At 46.2% G+C, this 20,066-nt stretch overlaps 1 protein-coding gene across 1 annotated transcript in view; it reads left to right on the top strand.

Moving 5' to 3' along the window:
• Positions 1-9,135: 9,135 nt before the first annotated feature.
• The window catches only part of GPSM1 (G protein signaling modulator 1), a 137,729-nt gene continuing 126,798 nt past the window's right edge, over positions 9,136-20,066 (top strand). The window contains exon 1 of the mRNA XM_070955529.1: positions 9,136-9,188. Within this exon, the coding sequence (XP_070811630.1) occupies positions 9,136-9,188 (53 nt within the window). The remainder of the gene's footprint in view (positions 9,189-20,066) is intronic.

Genomic DNA, 20,066 nt, shown 5'->3' on the forward strand with positions numbered 1-20,066 from the left:
ATGGTGCTATATTTCTTGCTTCAAACGCTCAACTTCCAGGACTGAATCACTTCTGACACCATGTTTTGGATAAGCTTTTATTAACAATGTAAAAGTAAGTAACAACGCTTATAAAGCGTCTTCAAAGGAACCGGAAACACCTCATAGAGGCACATAGAGATAAAGATTAAAAGCAAACATAACAGGGCCTGGCTGACTTAAACCTCTTACTGTCTCTGGGATGTATTTTGCGGTTATCGTTCATGACGGTTGGATATATTCTCCCCCAAATTGTGCAGGTAGTACTAACTAGATCTTCAATCAGAATTGAGACAAAATTTCTGTTCTTGACAGTTGCTGCGCCCCATTTTTTGCCATAATTGGCAGGTCATATCCTACAGTTGTGAAGTGAGTTGTGAAGTTGTTATGTGAATCCTCCAATGACTTTGTGGGACACCAGCTGGGAAGGTTACAAATGGTGATGACGTGACCCTGGGACAGTGCAGCCATCATAAATACATGCCAGTGGCTAAACGCCTGGATTTGAACCACATGGATGCTGGAACAGTCGTAAGTGTGAAAACTGGTCAAGGCCACTTTTTTCAGTGCTGCTATAACTCACTAACTCACTCATTAAGTCACTAAGCAAATAGTTGTAGGCAAGGACTATCTGTACAGTGCTTTAAAAATAATCCAAAATAGCCCCCCAAATTGGAACCCACAGAGGTCAAACAAATCTGCAAAATTAGCCTATTTTCTATTTTCTATTTTCTATTTCTATTTCTATTTCTATTTCTATTTCTATTTCTATTTCTATTTCTATTTCTATTTCTATTTCTATTCCTATTCCTATTCTATTCTATTCTATTCTATTCTATTCTATTCTATTTTCTATTTCTATTTCTATTTCTATTCTATTCTATTCTATTCTATTCTATTCTATTCTCTATTTTCTATTTTCTATTTTTATTTTCTATTTTCTATTTCTATTCTATTCTATTCTATTTTCTATTTTCTATTTTCTATTTCTGTTTTCTGTTTTCTGTTTTCTATTTTCTATTTTCTATTTTCTATTTTCTATTCTATTCTATTCTATTCTATTCTATTCTATTCTATTCTATTCTAATTTTCTATTTTCTATTTTCTATCCTATTCTATTTTCTATTTTCTATTTTCTATTTTCTATTTTCTATTTTCTATTTCTATATCTATTCTATTCTATTCTATTCTATTCTATTCTATTCTATTCTATTCTATTCTATTCTATTATTTTCTATTTTTTATTTTCTATTTCTATTCTATTCTATTCTATTCTATTCTATTCTATTCTATTCTATTTTCTATTTTCTATTTTCTATTTTCTATTTTCTATCCTATTCCTATTCTATTTTCTATTTTCTATTTTCTATTTTCTATTTTCTATTTTCTATTTTCTATTCTATTCTATTCTATTCTATTCTATTCTATTCTATTCTATTCTATTCTATTCTATTCTATTCTATTCTATTCTCACTTCAATCCTTCCTCCATTGTTTTGAACTACTGAAGTCTATGGTACAGAAGATGCTGTCAAGCCTAAAATAACACTCTGGATAAGAGCCGAGGTGTCACACTGATTAGAGTGCAGTACTGCAAGCTACTTCAGCTAACTGCTACCTGCAGTTCGACAGTTCAAATCTCACCGGCTCAAGGTTGACTCAGCCTTCCATCCTTCCAAGGTGGGTAAAATAAGGACCCAGATTATTGGGGTCAATAGGCTGACTCTGTAAACATCTTAGAGAGGGCTGTAAAAGCACTATTAAGCGGTACAGAAGTCTAAGTGCTATTGCTATTGCTATTTAAAGATCAGTTTAAGCTAAATAAAGAGCTTACTGAAGACCTCTGCAATTGGTGGCTTTCTAGGAAATCAAGGATGACCCAATCACAAGTCCAACTTAATAATCATCATCATCATCATTTAACAATCCCATAATCCCTTGCAGGATGGAGTCCGGGCAACTGAATGGAGCCAGCAGAGCATTTTTAATGGCCGGATGCCCTTCCTGTCACCAATGCGGAATTTTGTTCAGCAGACATATTCTTCCTTGTGCCCAGAGAGAGAAATATCTGCCTCTACCTAGGATCGAACTCACAGATTCAATTGTGAGGTGAGAAGCTCCACTTCTAGGCCGCCGTACCACTCTGTAACTCCAACTCAATGAGATTCCGAAATATCAATGAGATCCTCTGTGACCTCGAATGGGGCTTAGGATCCAAACCACCGAAGTGCCCTGGATCGGCTAGCAGTTGCCTTGTGAGATCCTGCAAAAACCCACAGGGCTATTGGCAACAGCGTCCTCTGGGATCTTTTGCCCCAAGCCCCCAATTACCGCTGTTCATTCTCCTTTTTCCTTTCTGTTGCATTTTCCCAGGGAGAACATATGGTAGATTTCAGGGGCCCTTTCGGTGGCTGGCAGTTAAAAAGCTTCTGTTTGAATGTTTTTCACTCCCAGCAGCTGTGTGTACAAAACACGAGCCTGGCTTGCCAGAAAGTGGCATTTTTTTGACGCTTGGCAGAGAGGAGGAGGAGGAACTTGGCAGGGATGGATGAACTGCCAAGTGAGTTCCCTCTGTGCCCTCGCTACACAGTTGAGGACAGGAAACTCGTGCAGCCCAGCCTTCAGTGGCTCCTGGTGGGTTTAATCAGAATAGAACGGAACAACAGAATGGAGAATAGAATGGAATGGAATGGAATGGAATGGAACGGAACGGAACGGAACGGAACGGAACGGAACGGAACGGAACGGAACAGAACAGAACAGAACAGAACAGAACAAGAGAAGGAAGGGAAGGGAAGGGAAGGGAAGGGAAGGGAGAAGAGTAGAGTAGAGTAGAGTAGAGTAGAGTAGAGTAGAGTAGAATAGAATAGAATAGAATAGAATAGAATAGAATAGAATAGAATAAATTATAGGAATGGAATGGAATGGAATGGAATGGAATGGAATGGAATGGAATAGAATTGAATAGAATAGAATAGGAGAAGGAATGGAAGGGAAGGGAACAGAACAGAACAGAATAGAACAGAACAGAATAGAATAGAATAAGAGAAGGAAGGGAAGGGAATAGAGTAGAGTAGAGTAGAGTAGAGTAGAATAGAATAGAATAGAATAGAATAGAATAGAATAGGAGAAGGAAGGGAACAGAACAGAACAGAACAGAACAGAACAGAACAGAACAGAACAGAACAGAATAGAATAAGAGAAGGAAGGGAAGGGAATAGAGTAGAGTACAGTAGAGTAGAGTAGAGTAGAGTAGAGTAGAGTAAAGTAGAGTAGAGTAGAGTAGAGTAGAATAGAATAGAATAGAATAGAATAGAATAGAATAGAATAGAATAGGAGAAGGAAGGGAACGGAAGGGAATGGAACGGAACGGAACGGAACAGAACAGAACAGAACAGAACAGAACAGGATAGAATAAGAGAAGGAAGGGAAGGGAATAGAGTAGAGTAGAGTAGAGTAGAGTAGAGTAGAGTACAATAGAATAGAATAGAATAGAATAGAATAGAATAGAATAGAATAGAATAGAATAGAATAGAATAGGAGAAGGAAGGGAACGGAACGGAACGGAACAGAACAGAACAGAACAGAACAGAACAGAATAGAATAGAATAAGAGAAGGAAGGGAAGGGAATAGAGTAGAGTAGAGTAGAGTAGAGTAGAGTAGAGTAGAGTAGAGTAAAGTAGAGTAGAGTAGAGTAGAATAGAATAGAATAGAATAGAATAGAATAGAATAGAATAGAATAGAATAGAATAGAATAGGATAGGAGAAGGAATGGAATGGAACGGAACGGAACAGAACGGAACAGAACAGAACAGAACAGAACAGAACAGAACAGAACAGAACAGAATAGAATAGAATAGAATAGAATAAGAGAAGGAAGGGAAGGGAATAGAGTAGAGTAGAGTAGAATAGAATAGAATAGAATAGAATAGAATAGAATAGAATAGAATAGAATAGAATAGGAGAAGGAAGGGAACGGAACGGAACGGAACGGAACGGAACGGAACAGAACAGAACAGAACAGAACAGAACAGAACAGAACAGGATAGAATAAGAGAAGGAAGGGAAGGGAATAGAGTAGAATAGAATGGTTTCCAGATGGCACAGAACCTCTGGGGCTGGGGAAGGGGGCAGCTTGAAGGAGAAGGTCTCACCCTTGGCAATGTCAAAAAAACCCAACAACTCTGCAGAATCCCCCAGTTTTGATGTCAGTTGCATGGACCAGAGGATGCTGTCTCCATGGCAGCAGACAAGGGAAAATGCAGCAGAGAACAGGATGCTCAGGTAAAATAGAAAGTTTTAAAAAAGATGCTTTCGTATGCAAAAAAAAGAGAGAGAAAAATAATACATTTTTCTGATGCAAAGCTCCACCACAGAATAGCAACATTGATACCTGGCACATATTTATTTATTTATTTATTAAATTGTTCATGCCACCCATTTTCATAAGGCAATTCTGGGTAGCTTATAGCTTTATTTTTTTTTAAAAAAAACCCAGTTTGTTGAACAAACCACGACAGCCTCTTTCTCGCTTCCCGCCTAAGCCAGTTTGAACCCCCATTGGTGGTTTAGCCTGATGGGCATCTGCAACATTGACAACAGCCCTGTGAGGTAGTCTGTGTCATGAATAAATGCCTTGCCTCTGATCCAGAGCTAGAAGCAGGGGGGCTGGACAAGCCAGCCCCCAAGGTCCACCCTAGCCCAATAACCCCTCCTTACCTTAGCCACGCCCCGGGGGTACTTAAGGGTCAGCCATGCGGTCCTGCTGCAGTTCCAGACTTGTACCTGTAACGATAAGATGTATGATTAATAAACAGTAATTGATTTAACAAGAACCTGTCTATGGAGTTATTGGGCACGATCCTCGAACATAATTAACAGTCTGCAATTATCATCAGGTCAGGACAGGAGTCGGTAAAAGTTGCCGAAGACATTCAAAAGGTAGTATTTTGAGTGGGAGGCTCCGATTCACCTGGCGAGGCTCTGAAACAGTCTTGAAAGAATTAATTCTGCTTTATTTTCAATCAGCAGCCAACGCAAAAGTGTTCGGGTGTTTATTTATTGATTAAACGTATACGCCACCCACCTCACTATCGAGACATATCCTTGTTCACACTAGGCAGACTGTGGGTTTTTTGGGCTTTTTGTGGCTGTGTGAGGTTCCTGCTTGTTGCAGGGGCCATTTTGGGTCTAGCACAGCTGCTTTTACATTGTGGGTGAGCCAGTTATGTTGTGTTGTGTTTTGTAAATCCAGTTAAGCCAACCACGGTTTAAGCGCGCTGGGTTCCATTCAGCAGCTTCCCGGGTGAACCAGGACCATTTCCACGAACAGTTAACCCGGAGGAGAAGAGACAAACCTTGACTCGACTCGGTTGTCTGAATGCGTTAGGCCGAGGCTGAGTTGCTGGGGTGGGAACGCTGCAGATGTGAGGGGGAAAGAGGTCTTCAAGGAAAGGGGGGGGTTTCATCGACACCCCCACCCCAAGGGCTCTGTGGGTGCTGCCCACCGCGAGGGGACGTCAGGATGCTCAGATCCGTGTTGCAGGTCACCGGGATTGTCCGCACATAATCCAGGAAACCCCCCCCCCCAATTGTGGGAACCCCAATCCGGGATGGAAATGCATGAGTCCAAATTTACAGTCTGAGCGAAAAATAAGACAAGAGGCAAGTAACAAAGAGCTGGAAGGGACTTTGGAAATGGAGATTTTGCAGTATCCTTCCCCTGGAGTGGGGTTGGAATGGGGATTTTGCAATATCCTTCCCCTGGAGTGGGGAGGGAATGGAGATTTTGCAATATCCTTCCCTCAGGAGCGGAGTGGGAATGGAGATTTTGCAATATCCTTCCCTCAGGAGTGGGGAGGGAATAAAGATAAATAAATAAATAAAGATAAATAAAGCTCCCTGCCCAGGCTGGAGACCTGTACTATTTATTTATTTTATAAAATTTGTATGCCTCCCTATCTCCAAGGACTCAGGGCGGCTCACAATGACAGTCGACCAAGCAACTGTTAAAAACAACAAATATACATAAAAATCAAGAAAGTTTTTTTAAAAAAATTTAAAATATACTACCCCATCAGTCCAGGCCGGGGGACATAAATAGCTAGGGATTCGAACCACCGACCTTCCTGATCGGCAAGCTCAAGCGTCTTAGCCACTTAGTCAAACAATAAGGGTTTGTTGAATAAAAAAACCCTACATTGGGTCACTACGTTGGGTTCTAAATTAGGGTGGGGAATTAATTAACTCTTTTTTTTTGCGAGGGTCAGCAACAGGCTGGGATTGCTCAGATGCAAAAAAAAAAAAAAAGGAGTAAAAGTTTATTCCCAGCTTATTTCAATTTTATTTCAATTTTATTTTATTTTTAATAAATTTTTAATTTTATTTCAATTTTAAACCATTCTTCAGCTTGTCATCGGTGAACTAATAATGTCCTTTGGGGTTCCCCCACAGATCACTTAACACAAGAGCCAGGAAGTTCCACCTCAGAAAGCAAACAAACAAACAAACCATGGTTTAAAAAACTTGCCCCTGTGGCACACAACCAGTGGTGAGAACTGGTTAAACGGGGTAGCACGGAAGGCAGCTTGGGGTAGTGGTTAAGGAATCCGGCAAGAAACTGGGGAGTCCTTGAATTGGGCACCAAACCAGAGCTGTCTTAACGCCTGGGCCTGATGGGCGCTTGCCTCATTGGCCCCACGATCATAGGGGCCCCATACCAAGGGTCAAATCCAGCAGGTTCTGACAGGTTCTGGAGAACCGGTAGCGGAAATTTTGAGCAGTTTGGAGAACCAGCAAATACTACTTCTGGCTGGCCCCAGGAGTGGGGTGGGAATGGGGATTTTGCAGTATCCTTCCCCAGGAGTGGGGTGGGAATGGAGATTTTGCAATATCCTTCTTCCAGGACTCGGGTGGGAATGGGGATTTGGCAGTATCCTTCCCCTGGAGTGGAGAGGGAATGGAGATTTTGCAATATCCTTCCCCCAGGAGTGCGGTGGGAATAAAGATTTTGCAATATCCTTCTTCCAGGACTCGGATGGGAATGGGGATTTTGCAGTATCCTTCCCCTGGAGTGGGGTGGGAATGGAGATTTTGCAATATCCTGCCCCTGGAGTGGGGAGGGAATGGAGATTTTGTAATATCCTTCCCCCAGGAGTGGGGTTGGAATGGGGATTTTGCAATATCCTTCCCCCAGGAGTGGGGTGGGAATAAAGATTTTGCAGTATCCTTCCCCTGGAGTGGGGTTGGAATGGGGATTTTGCAATATCCTTCCCCTGGAGTGGGGAGGGAATGGAGATTTTGTAATATCCTTCCCCCAGGAGTGGGGTGGGAATGGAGATTTTGCAATATCCTTCCCCTGGAGTGGGGTGGGAATGGAGATTTTGTAATATCCTTCTCCCAGGAGTGGGGTGGGAATGGAGATTTTGCAGTATCCTTCCCCCAGGAATGGGGAGGGAATGGGGATTTTGCAGTATCCTTCCCCTGGAGTGAGGTGGGAATGGAGATTTTGCAATATCCTTCCCCCAGGAGTGGAGTGGGAATGAAGATTTTGCAATATCCTTCCCCCAGGAGTGGGGAGGGAATAAAGATTTTGCAATATCCTTCCCCTGGAGTGGGGAGGGAATGGAGATTTTGTAATATCCTTCCCCCAGGAGTGGGGTGGGAATGGAGATTTTGCAATATCCTTCCCCCAGGAGTGGGGAGGGAATAAAGATTTTGCAATATCCTTCCCTCAGGAGCGTAATGGGAATGGAGATTTTGCAATATCCTTCCCCCAGGAGTGGGGTGGGAATGGAGATTTTGCGGTATCCTTCCCCTGGAGTGGGGAGGCAATGGGGATTTTGCAGTATCCTTCCCCCAGGAGCGGGGTGGGAATGGGGATTTTACAATATCCTTCCCCCAGGAGTGGGGAGGGAATGGGGATTATGCAGTATCCTTCCCCTGGAGTGGGGTGGGAATGGAGATTTTGCGGTATCCTTCCCCTGGAGTGGGGAGGCAATGAGGATTTTGCAGTATCCTTCCCCCAGGAGCGGGGTGGGAATGGGGATTTTACAATATCCTTCCCCCAGGAGTGGGGAGGGAATGGAGATTTTGCAATATCCTTCCCCCAGGAGTGGGGAGGGAATGGGGATTATGCAGTATCCTTCCCCTGGAGTGGGGTGGGAATGGAGATTTTGCAATATCCTTCCCCTGGAGTGGGGAGGGAATGGAGATTTTGCAATATCCTTCCCCCAGGAGTGGGGAGGGAATGGGGATTATGCAGTATCCTTCCCCTGGAGTGGGGTGGGAATGGAGATTTTGCGGTATCCTTCCTCTGGAGTGGGGAGGCAATGGGGATTTTGCAGTATCCTTCCCCCAGGAGTGGGGAGGGAATGGAGATTTTGCAATATCCTTCCCCCAGGAGTGGGGAGGGAATGGAGATTTTGCAGTATCCTTCCCCTGCCATGCCCATGAAGCCACACCACCCGCACAGAACCGGTAGTAAAAAAAAAAATTGAATTCCACCACTGCCCCATACTCATCGGTGTAGGTTAACCCTTCAATGCACCTTGTATCATATAAACACTGCAACCTATATTACATTTTATTGCATTTTAAAATTAATACGTGCCAATATTGATTTAATGTTATCGACCGTTTACATTTTCTATGCCTGTGAGTCATTGTGTAGGGGCCCCAATACGCTGCCCGGCGGGGCCCATCATGCTGTTACGACGGGCCCTGCATCAAACCCCTGGGTCCATCCTGTCCGAGCGCTTAGGAAGGATGCAGTGGCAACCCCCTCCCCAAATTGCCAGGGTCTCCAGGTCGCCTCCACCTGTAGCCTCTCCAGGCCAAACAATTCCGACTTGGCTGAGTGGCTGTTTTGCAGCTGTTTGCAGCTTTCCTGCGAGGCAGCAGGAAAGCCTCGATCTTGGGCAAGGATGAGTTTCAAGTCCTCATGAAGGCAGGGGAGGAGGGAAGGAAGGAAGGAAGGCAAGGCAGACACCCCCTCCCCTTCAAACAGCTGATCTGGCCAAGCCTCTCCTCGGAGGCAGAGGCGGGGCAGGGGAGGGGCTCTGACGTCAGGGATGAGGGGGAGCCCCACTCAGACCAGCCTTCACCCTGGCAGGGCGGATGGACGGGCAGGAGCCCTTCTGGGGGGCAGCAAGCGGGCGCCTGCAATCCAGGTGAGGCACGGGAGGGAATTGAGGGGAGTGGGCTTGAGCCACACCAGTGCTGGCACCTCCTTTCCTGGGCATTGAGGCATCCCGAGGGAGGGATCCCTTTAGGGCAGAGGAAATGGGGCTGGGGGGGGAGCCCTCATCCGCGACTGGCTTGCCAGATTTCCTCCATCGTGGTTTAAGGGGTTGTGTGAAGCAGGCGCTAAAGCAGCGCAAGCATTTCTTCTCTTTGGGGGAGGTAATGCTTCTCTCCCCTCACCCCACCTACAGAATTGAGCAGGGTGAGCCAAGCTTCTTTAACCATCATGGCATGGGTCATGTAGGTTTGGGGGGGGGGTCTCCTTAACTTGGATTGCGAAGAAGGGAGCCTCTTTCCTGGGCCGTGTGTGGTGTATATAATCTGACCGAATGGGCCCCCTTCACAGCATCCAGGCATTCCTCTAGTGGCTTTAAACAATCTGGGCAACCTCTCAAGCTGGCATTGCCCACAATTTAAGAGTTGAGTTGAATGAACCTAACCAGGGGAACAACGTTGCGTTCTTAATCAGGGTGGGGAATTAAACCCACTTTTGGGAAGTGGGTTGGGTTGGGGGTTGCACAAACCTACTCCGGTGCAAAAGAGCCTAACCAGGTTTAGCAAAAAACGGTGCATTTCCTAGCCTGGTTTTTTATTTTTTTTATTTTTTTTTTAAATTTGATTTATATGCCGCCCTTCTCCGGAGACTCAGGGCGGCTTACAATGTGCTCAGCAACAGCCTTCATTCTTTTGTATATTTATACAAAGTCAGCTTTTCTTTCTTTCTTTCTTTCTTTCTTTCTTTCTTTCTTTCTTTCTTTCTTTCTTTCTTTCTTTCTTTCTTTCTTTCTTTCCTTCCTTCCTTCCTTCCTTCTTTCTCTTTCTTTCTCTTTTTTTTCTTTTTTTTTTAATTTGATTTATATGCCGCCCTTCTCCAGAGACTCAGGGTGGCTTACAATGTGCTCAGCAACAGCCTTCATTCTTTTGTATATTTATACAAAGTCAGCTTATTGCCCCCACAATCCAGGTCCTCATTTTACCTACCTTAGAAAGGATGGAAGGCTGAGTCAACCTTGAGCCTTGGCGAGATTCGAACCTGCAGTAATTGCAGGCAGCTGGTCTTAATAACCAGCTTAATAGCAGGGTGCCTTAGACCACTGTACTACCAAGGTTTGTTGTGTGAACGTGGTGCTTGCAGGAAGAAAAATGTTCCTGACTTATTTCAGGGATGAGCTGGTCTTCGCTGAACGAACGTGCTTCGGATTTCCCACAAATTGGCTGACTCTTCACAGGCTCAACAAACCATGGTTACAATTTATGCAAACGGCCATGGCTGAAGTAACCTGGTTAATTAAGTGGCTTGGAGGGATATGACCAGAGAGCCAGGTTGGCATAAATGGTTAAGACATCAGGGAGGGACCCTGAGTTGGGCACAAAGCCAGCTGGGCGACCTTGGGCCAGCCACTCCCTCAGAGCCCCAGGAAAGAGGCAAAGGAAAACCATTTGTAGTCAGTTCCACCTGTGGCTTTTTTCCCACAATCTTCATGTACAGCTGGAGGAGGCAGGAGGTTTTGCTGTCCTTCTTGCAAGCCCAGTCCAGCAGCCCCAACCGGCTGAACGGATTTTTGCAGCTGGTTGACAAGTTTCAAGCCCTCATGAAGGTGGCGGAGGAAGGGGAGAGACAACGAGGGCTTGAAGGGAGTCCACACCCGTAATGTGGCTGGAGGAGAGCAAGGCAGGCATCCCCCCCATCCGCAGCCCCCTCCCCAGCCAACCCGGGCAGCCTCTTCTCTGAAGGGTGGGGGGACATCAGTCAGGGGCAAGGCCAGGCAAACCCCCCCACTCTCCTGGGCATCACAGGCAGTGCGGATGGCCAGCCAGGAGCCCCTCCCGGGGGTGGGGAGCAAGCACCAGATGCCTGCTATCCAGGTTTGTTTTATGTTTGTTTGTTTCAGGGGTGGGTTCTAGATTTTTTTACTACAGTTCTGTGGGCGTGGCTTATTTTGTGGGTGTGGCTTGGAGGTCATGTGACTAGGTGGGCATGGCTAGCTGGTCAGAGTCATTTCTGGAAGGTCCTCGCACTTACGACCAGTCCTCGCATTTACGACCCGACTCATTTGTTTGCTTTTAACACTGATCAGCTGTAGGGCGGCCCTTTGAAGCCCCGCGGCAAGAGTTTAAACAGTTTTTTTCCCTCTAGCCATCAGCTGGGACTCAGGAGGCAGCAATAGATTGGGGGTGGGACCAAATAAAAGGTAAGAATAACGTTGGTGGGTGGGTGGGGGGAGAACCGGTTCGGTGACGTCATTTCATCATCGCTACTGGTTCGGCCGAACCGGACCGAACCGGGAGGAACCCACCACTGGTTTCTTTTATTAGATTTATATACCGCCCTACTCCCGAAGGTCTCAGGGCGGTGAACAGGCACAAAATAAAATACATAGATACAAAAGTTAAAAAACATAATTAAAACCAGATTAAATAATTTAGCCCGAGACAATTAAAAAATCCCAATAATTTAAAACAGATTAAAATTTCGATTTAAAAGAATTTTAAAACAGGGGAGAAAATTAGGCCAGGCCGGCTTGCTGGAATAGGAGGGTCTTAAGAGCACGGTGGAAAGTGCGTAGATCCGGGATCCTCCGTATCTCCAAGGGGAGCTCGTTCCAGATAGTGGGTGCCCCCACAGAGAAGGCCCTTCCCCTGGGGGCTGCCAGTCGACACTGTTTGGCTGACGGCACCCGGAGGAGCCCCTCTCTATGAGAGCATACTGGTCGGTGGGAGGCTATTGGTGGTAGCAGGCGGTCCCGTAAATAACCAGGCCCTAAGCCATGGAGCGCTCTAAAGGTGGTGACCAAAACCTTGAAGCGCACTCGGAAGACCACCGGGAGCCAGTGCAGCTCGCGCAGGAGAGGTGTCACACGGGAGCGCCATGTTGCTCCCATAACCACCCGCGCGGCTGCACTCTGCGCCAGTTGGAGCCTCCGGGTGCTCCTCAAGGGGAGCCCCATGTAGAGAGCGTTAGAGTAGTGGACACGTAGAGGTCTGGAGGGGGAGAGGAGAGGCCAGGCTGGTCACTCTTATGGGGTCCCACCTGCCTCTATGCCAGCTGTCCTGAACGATGCCCAGCTGAACACCTGCAGGATCCAGACCAGGCCAGGCGGTGGGGTTCCTTACTCAGACGGGACATGGGGTGGGGGCTGGGGAGGATGGAAGCGTGGGATATGGGGCGGAGGGGATTCCCCCAGTCGTTTGCCAGAGTCCCAGTCTGTGGCTTGCTGGGCTTGGACCTGATGGCTTTGTTGACTGGGTGTCAGGGTTTGCTTGGACGGGGGGTTGGACTAGATGACCTCCAAGGTCCCTTCCAACTCAATCTTTTAAAGCTCACCCAAAAGGGACCCTGGCCAGAAAAAGGGTGGAGGCAGGACCAGAGATTCTTGCCTTCCCTTGGGCTTTCGGTGTCTATTTGGGAGGAGGAAGGTTGAGTTTGGCCAGCCTCAATCCAGCCCAGCTTTGGTGGGATCCCCTCCGTCCCTTTTGCAGAATCCTACCTGAGTCGTAAACTGATTTAACGGGCCACTTTTGCAAGCTAATGTTAAGGCATCCTGTTTTTTCTCAGCATTTCGGTAGCAGTTTTAGCAAGCTGGGTGCGTCTCAGGCTGGCATTGCCCAGAGCAGAGGTCAGCAACCTGCAGCTCTGGAGCCGCATGTGGCTCTTTCACCCCTCTGCTGCGGCTCCCTGTCACTCAAACTATACATCACAACCGCCAATGTGCGACACCCGCCGGCACGCAATTTATTGAGCTTTTCAACCCCCCCGGTAGGCCAACCATGGATAAATCCAAGAAAAGAAAAGTTTCAGAAGAAAAGAGAACATTTAATTCAACTACTATGCTACTTTTGTGGCCGCTCAAGAAATAGTCAGTCACGGGAAGGGTTTTTGTGACTCCCGGTGTTTTTTTTTTCTGTGGGAAAGGAGTCCAAATGGCTCTTTGAGTGTTTAAGGTTGCAGGCCCAGAGGATGGGGCGAATATTTCCTGGCGATGCACAGCTGGGTTTTAGAATATAGAATAGCGGAGTTGGAAGGGTCCTTGGAGGTCTTCTAGTCTGACCCTCTGCTCAGGCAGGAAACTCTATACCATTTCAGACAATCTCTTCTTAAAAGTCTTCAGGGATGGAACACCTCTAACATCTGGAGGCAACCTGTTCCACTGGTTAATTGTTCTCACTGTCAGAAAATTTCTCCTTAATTTCCAGGTTGTTTCTCTCCTTGATTCATTTCCATCTGTTGCTTCTTGTCCTGCCTTCTGGTGCTTTGGAGAATAATTTGACTCCCTCTTCTTTGGGGCAGCCCTTCAAATACTGGAATATGTCACCCCTAATTCTTCTTTTCTTTTTGACTAGTCAGACTCAAATCCCCCAACCGTTATTTATTTATTTATTTATTTATTTATTTATTTATTTATTTATTTATTTATGTAATTTATATGCCCCCCTTCTCCCGTAGGACTCAGGGCGGCTTACAAAACAAAACAAAGAATTACATAAGCAATTTAAAATCAGTTTAAAATTAAATTAAAATCAATTAAAAAATTATTAAAATTATTTGGAAGTCACCCCTACGGATTCATCCTATTTGGTGAAAAAGCCACGTCTTCAATTCGCGGCAGAAGGAGAGGAGGTCCGGGGCTGCCCTGAGGCCGGTGGGCAGCCCATTCCAGAGGGTCGGTGCTCCCACAGAGAACGTTCTCTCCCTGAGGGCCGCCAGCCGACATTGTGGCACCCTGAGGAGGCCCGCTCTGTGTGAGCGCACTGGACGATGGGAGGAAGGCAGGAGATGATCCTGCAGATACCCTGGGCCTAAGCCATGTAGGGCTTTATAGGTGAGCACCAGCACCTTGAAACGAACCCGGAGAGCCACCGGCAGCTGGTGCAGCTCCCGCAGGAGAGGTGTCACACGGGAGTACCGAGAAGCCCCCGTAACAACCCGCGCGGCCGCATTCTGGACTAACTGTAGTCTCTGGGTGCATCCCAAGGGCAGCCCCATGTAGAGGGCGTTACAGTAGTCCAACCGAGACGTATTGTGGTGCCCAGATGCAGTGTTCCAAGTGTGGTTTTACTAAAACTTTGTAAGCGGTACTAAAAATGTTGCATGATCTTGATTCTATCCCTCTATTCATTTAGCCTAGGATTGCATACACTCTCCTAGGCCAAAGTGGTTCAAGGGATTCTGAGAACCTTTAGACTGGGATGGTGGAACTGCCTTGATACAATCCAGCAGTGCTCGGCTTAACAATTGTGTGCTCGGCCACAATTGAGCCCAAAATTTATGTTGCTAAACGAGACATTTGTTAATTAAGTTTTACCCCATTGTACGGCTTTCCTTGCCACAGTTGTTAAGTTGCAGTTGTTAAGTTAGGAACATGGTTGTTAAGCGAATCTGGCTTCCCTTTGACTTGGCTTGTTAGAAGGTCGCAAAAGGTGATCATGGGACACTGCAACCGTCATAAATATGAGTCCGTTGATGAGCGTCTGAATTTTAATCATGGGACCATGGGGATGCTTGCAATCGTCATAAGTGTGAAAAACGGTCATAAGTCACTTTTTTCAGTGTCATTATAACTTCACTAAATGAACCGTTGTAAATCAAGGATTACCTCTATGTTCGAGGCTCTTAACCAGCTTTGAGCGTCTGAATGTAAAGGACATTTCCAGCAAAAATATGACAATATTGAAATTTGGACTTGCTTCATATTTATCAGGGGGACGGGGTGGCTCAGTGGCTAAGACTGGCTGAGCTTGTCGATCGAAAGGTCGGCAATTCAACGGTTCGAATCCCTGGTGCCGCGTAACGGGGTGAGCTCCCGTGACTTGTCCCAGCTTCTGCCAACCTAGCAGTTCGAAAGCACGTAAAAAATGCAAGTAGGAAAATAGGAACCACCTTTGGTGGGAAGGGAACAGCGTTCCGTGCGCCTTTGGTGTTGAGTCATGCCGGCCACGTGACCACGGAGACGTCTTCGGGCAGTGCTGGCTCTTCGGCTTTGAAACGGAGATGAGCACTCCCCCTAGAGTCAGGAATGACTAGCACATATATATCTGAGAGGAAAGCTGTGGCAAAACCATTTCCCTGCAATTCGAAGGAAACCACATGGTTTTGAACTGAGGCTGTATTGAAGCTATCGAAGTATGTTGGAGTCGCACCTCAGGAGGAAACCCTGATATGTTGGCTTGTTGGAAGGAAAGTGGGGGTGAAGGGTTTATAGAACTCTGGTGGTATTTGAGGAAAGGACGGCAGCGTTGTTGACTCAAAATCCTCTCCGGGGTTGCGAAAGGAAAGGTTTTGCAGCCCAGCAGGGGATAATGGGAACTGTAATTCAGCACTTGTCCTGAGCCAGAGGTTTAAAATATCATCAGTTGCCCCCCACTCCAAGGAAAAAAAAATTATATATCTGAAGACCCAAAAAAAGGCCTAAAAAAACAGACATTTGTCTCATTTCTAACCACACTGAAATGACCAAGAATTGTCCCTGGCTCCCAACTGGAATGTTGTATATTTTTGATCCCTGGAGCAACCGGCCATCCAAAGCGGCTGCCCAAATTGGATCTGGTTCCTTGTTAGTTCCTGCAGTGGCTTACTTGTGAGTAATACTTGGAGAGCAGTGCAGAGTAGAGGAGGATGGGTATTATAATCCAGCCTCGCTGGAAGGCAGCAGATAAAGGAGGCTGTGTGGGGCAAACTAATTGTACTTCTGGACTACAGTTCCCATCAGATGCAGCCTGCCTGGATGTCCCAGTGCTGTTTTTGAATCGGTGATCTAAAGGAGGACCATGGACGTTGTAGTACTGCACTGTTGGAGGAAGCCAGGGTGGCCTCATTTTTGTATTATTACAGCACCTCTTTTCCTTAAGGTGTTTTTTTTTTAATTTGATTTATATGCCGCCCTTCTCCGGAGACTCAGGGCAGCTTACAATGCGTTAAGCAATAGCCTTCATCCTTTTGTATATTTATACAAAGTCAGTTTATTGCCCCCACAATCTGGGTCCTCATTTTACCTACCTTAGAAAGGATGGAAGGCTGAGTCAACCTTGAGCCTGGTGAGATTTGAACTTGCAGTAATTGCAGGCAGCTGGTGTTAATAACAGTGCTTTAGTCTGCTGCGCCACCAGGGCTCATTTTTGTTGTTGTTAGTTGCAAAGTCGTGTCCGACCCATCGCGACCCCATGGACAATGTTCCTCCAGGCCTTCCTGTCTTCTCCCATCCTCTGGAGTCCATTTAAGCTCACGCCGACTGCTTCAGTGACTCCATCCAGCCACCTCCTTCTCTGCCGTCCCCTTCTTCTTTTGCCCTCCATCGTTCCCAGCATTAGGCTCTTCTCCAGGGAGTCCTTCCTTCCTTCTCATTAGGTGGCCAAAGCATTTGAGTTTCCTCTTCAGGATCTGGCCTTCTAAAGAGCAGTCAGGGTTGATCTCCTCTAGGACTGACCGGTTGGGTCGCCTTGCAGTCCAAGGGACTCGCAGGAGTCTTCTCCAGCACCATCGTTCAAAGGCCTCAATTCTTTGGTGCTCAGCTTTCCGTATGGTCCAACTTTCACAGCCATCCATTGCAACTGGGAAAACCATAGTCTTCACTATACACTCTTTTGAGGGCAGGGTGATGTCTCTGCTTTTTAGGATGCTGTCTAACTTTGTTATGGCTTTCCTCCCCAGGAGCAAGCATCTTTTAACTTCTTGGCTGCAGTCCCCATCTGCAGTGATCTTGGAGCCCAGGAAAATAAAATCTGTCACTACCTCCATTTCTTCCTCATCTATTTGCCAGGAATTGAGAGGATTCCTGTATGCTAAAATGGGAGTGGGCTATGGGAATGCACCCCTTTCCTGTGTAAATGCGAAGCAGGTCATTACGCTAGGGCGACATCTGGTTTATAACTTTGGGCATGGCACGTCGTGCCACTGTAGCAGTTCTCCTTCGATAAGGTGGGTTGAGTGTGGTGTGGGATTTACCCACAAGTCAGGGATGTTTTTTTTTTTTTAATTTGATTTCTATGCCGCCCTTCTCCGGAGACTCAGGGCGGTTTACAGTGCATTAAGCAATAGCCTTCATACTTTTGTATATTCATACAAAGTCAGCTTATTGCCCCCACAAACTGGGTCCTCATTTTACCTACCTTAGAAAGGATGGAAGGCTGAGTCAACCTTGAGCCTTGGCGAGATTCGAACCTGCAGTAATTGCAGGCAGCTGGTGTTAATCACAATGCTATCAGTCTGCTGAGCCACCAGGCCCTTTGTTGTGTTGCCCAATGCAGTCTCTGTTTGCACACAGAACTAAAAACTTTTTATAGGATCTGCCTTTGGATTTGGGGTTCATGGCTGACTAGCATGGCAACATTCTCAAGAGAAATTTCTGTGGAGATTCTCTGTCCTCCAAGTCATGGTTCTCCCAAAGGTGCTTTATTTCAAGAGGCATCTGGACTTTCTGGGTTTTCTTTGAAGATGTTTCACTTCTCATCCAAGAAGCTTCTTCAGCTCTCACTGGACGGTGGGGAATGGAAGGATTTATATTCCTTGCAGACAGCTGGTCATTTGCATCCTTTCTAAGGGTCATTGAGGCCACTTGGAGGTTTATTTGTGTCCTCCGGGTCTCCAGAGTGGTGCTCCTGGTTCCTGTAGTCTACAATTTTTTTTCTCTGGAAATCTATTCCTACTCCCACACTAGTTAAAGGGTGTTCATCCTGTTGTGGCCCCCGTAACCGGAGCCTGTGTCATCATCAGAAGAGGACTCCGAGAGTGAAGGGGAGGAGTTGGCAAGGCCTCCCTCTTCAGGACCCTCCTCTCTGGCAATGCCTTCGGTGTCCGCCAAAGGGCAAGAGATAGGGCCGGGGCCAAGCACGTCCACGCAGCCACAGATGGACAGTGATGAGGATAATGAGTCTTGGCTGGATCCACGCCAGCGTCGCAGAGATAAGTGCGTGCAACAGAAGAAAGGGCGTGCCCGAGATTAGGCTGAGTCACTGGACCACACCCCACAGGATATAAAAGGGAGCGTGGTGGCCAGTCAAACCTTGTGACGAACAAAGCTGAAAGCTTCCACGCCATTCTGCATTGCCGGACTTTTGCTTTAAGACTTTGCTGGAGTATCTCTGGACTTGATTAATTCTGTAATTATTGAGCTGCTTTCCTTTGATGTATCAGAAGTGGGGAGAAGTTATCTCTCCTCTTTGTAAATAATAAACTAGGCAGCCACTAGGTTGTTGCCAAGTTCCGTTATCATAAGGAAAAGGATTTTGCCGGCTGGTTTGGTCTTTAACTCCTGAACGTCTGTTGGTGTGCGCGCGTGGGGTTGGGGACAGAACACATCCCAAATTGTGTAGCTAAAAGTAGAAATGGATATCCAGAGGAAAAATTGCAGACTACAGGAACCTGGAGCACTAACTCTGGTGATGCTGAGGACACAGATAAACCTCCAAGTGCTTCAACAATCCTGTAGAGCAGAGGTCTTCAAACTTGGCTGCTTTAAGACTTGTGGACTTCAACTCCCAGAATTCTCCGCTGGCTGGAGAATTCTGGGAGTTGAAGTCCACAAGTCTTAAAGCTGCCAAGTTTGGGGATCCCTGCTGTAGAGTAATGGAGAGAATAGTGTATATTCTCATTGTGCCCAGAGAGAGAATATATTCTCTTCCAAAGAGAAGTTGTGATGACGCGTGCAAATTTGCAGGGCGTTTAAGAACCTGAATAACTTTTGCTGCCCTGCCCACAGAGGAATATTTTTAAAAGGAAAAATATTCCTTTGGTCTCAAAACGTGGGAGAGCAGGAGGATCGCTTGGAATCTGGTCGTCCCTCCTGGGAGAAACCCGAGTTGAGCGCCACAGAGAGGAGAATCTTGGCAATGCCACTGGGTGCCACGTCCAGCCACATGAAACGTGGCTGGTTCTCCAGGCTAATTTCCTCTTTTCTTGTTTTTCTTGGATTCTCCGGTTGTTCTCTGGTGGTTGGTCCTCAGCGGAGCCTGTAATCAAGTTTCAGCCGACAAGAGCCCTCCGGCTGTGCCAAATCTTCCCCGGCTCCTAACATTGGCCTCGCCTGCCTTGAGTAAATACAGCAGCTTGTTTTTCCATGCTTGGTGAGGTTTTTTTTTCCAGAAGTGGCTATTTTTCCTTCCCTGAGTTGAAAACCTCCAGTTTCGTTGCTCCACGAAGGTCATTGTGGTTCTCCTTGAACTGCTCCAAGAATGCAGGGTGAAAGAGATGCATATTTTGCAAAAGCCTAAATGGTCATAAATGGGATGAATTTTATGGTGCTGGAGAGAGCCTGTTGCAAAAGACCTCATCCCTCTTCAAGGCTGACCATGGAGCTCTCTGAGCTAAGCACTGAGCTAAGGTCTAGGCGAGCCACTGCTAAATTTATATATATATATATATATATATATATATATATATATATATATATATTACATATACACATATATAAGGGACGCAGTGGCTCAGTGGCTAACCTAGCAGTTCAAAAGCACGTAAAAAAATGCAAGTAGAAAAATAGGGACCACCTTTGGTGGGAAGGGAACAGTGTTCCATGCGCCTTTGGCGTTGAGTCATGCCGGCCTCATGACCACAGAAATATCTTCGGACAGCGCTGGCTCTTCGGCTTTGAAACGGAGATGAGCACCGCCCCCTAGAGTCGGGAACGACTAGCACATATGTGTGAGGGGAATCTTTACCTTTATACACATATATATACATATACACATGTATACACATACACACATATGTGTCTTCTTAAGTTTTTGCGGGTGTGTACATGCAAAAAATTAAAATCTCGGGTGTTTTCCCGCATCATGTTAAATAAGTTAGTTAAAATGTTTAAAATGACATT

The sequence above is a fragment of the Pituophis catenifer genome, unplaced genomic scaffold (genome assembly GCF_029215685.1).
Source record: "Pituophis catenifer annectens isolate HBS135680 unplaced genomic scaffold, rPitCat1.0.hap2 SCAF_17, whole genome shotgun sequence".
Lineage (NCBI taxonomy): Eukaryota > Metazoa > Chordata > Lepidosauria > Squamata > Colubridae > Pituophis > Pituophis catenifer.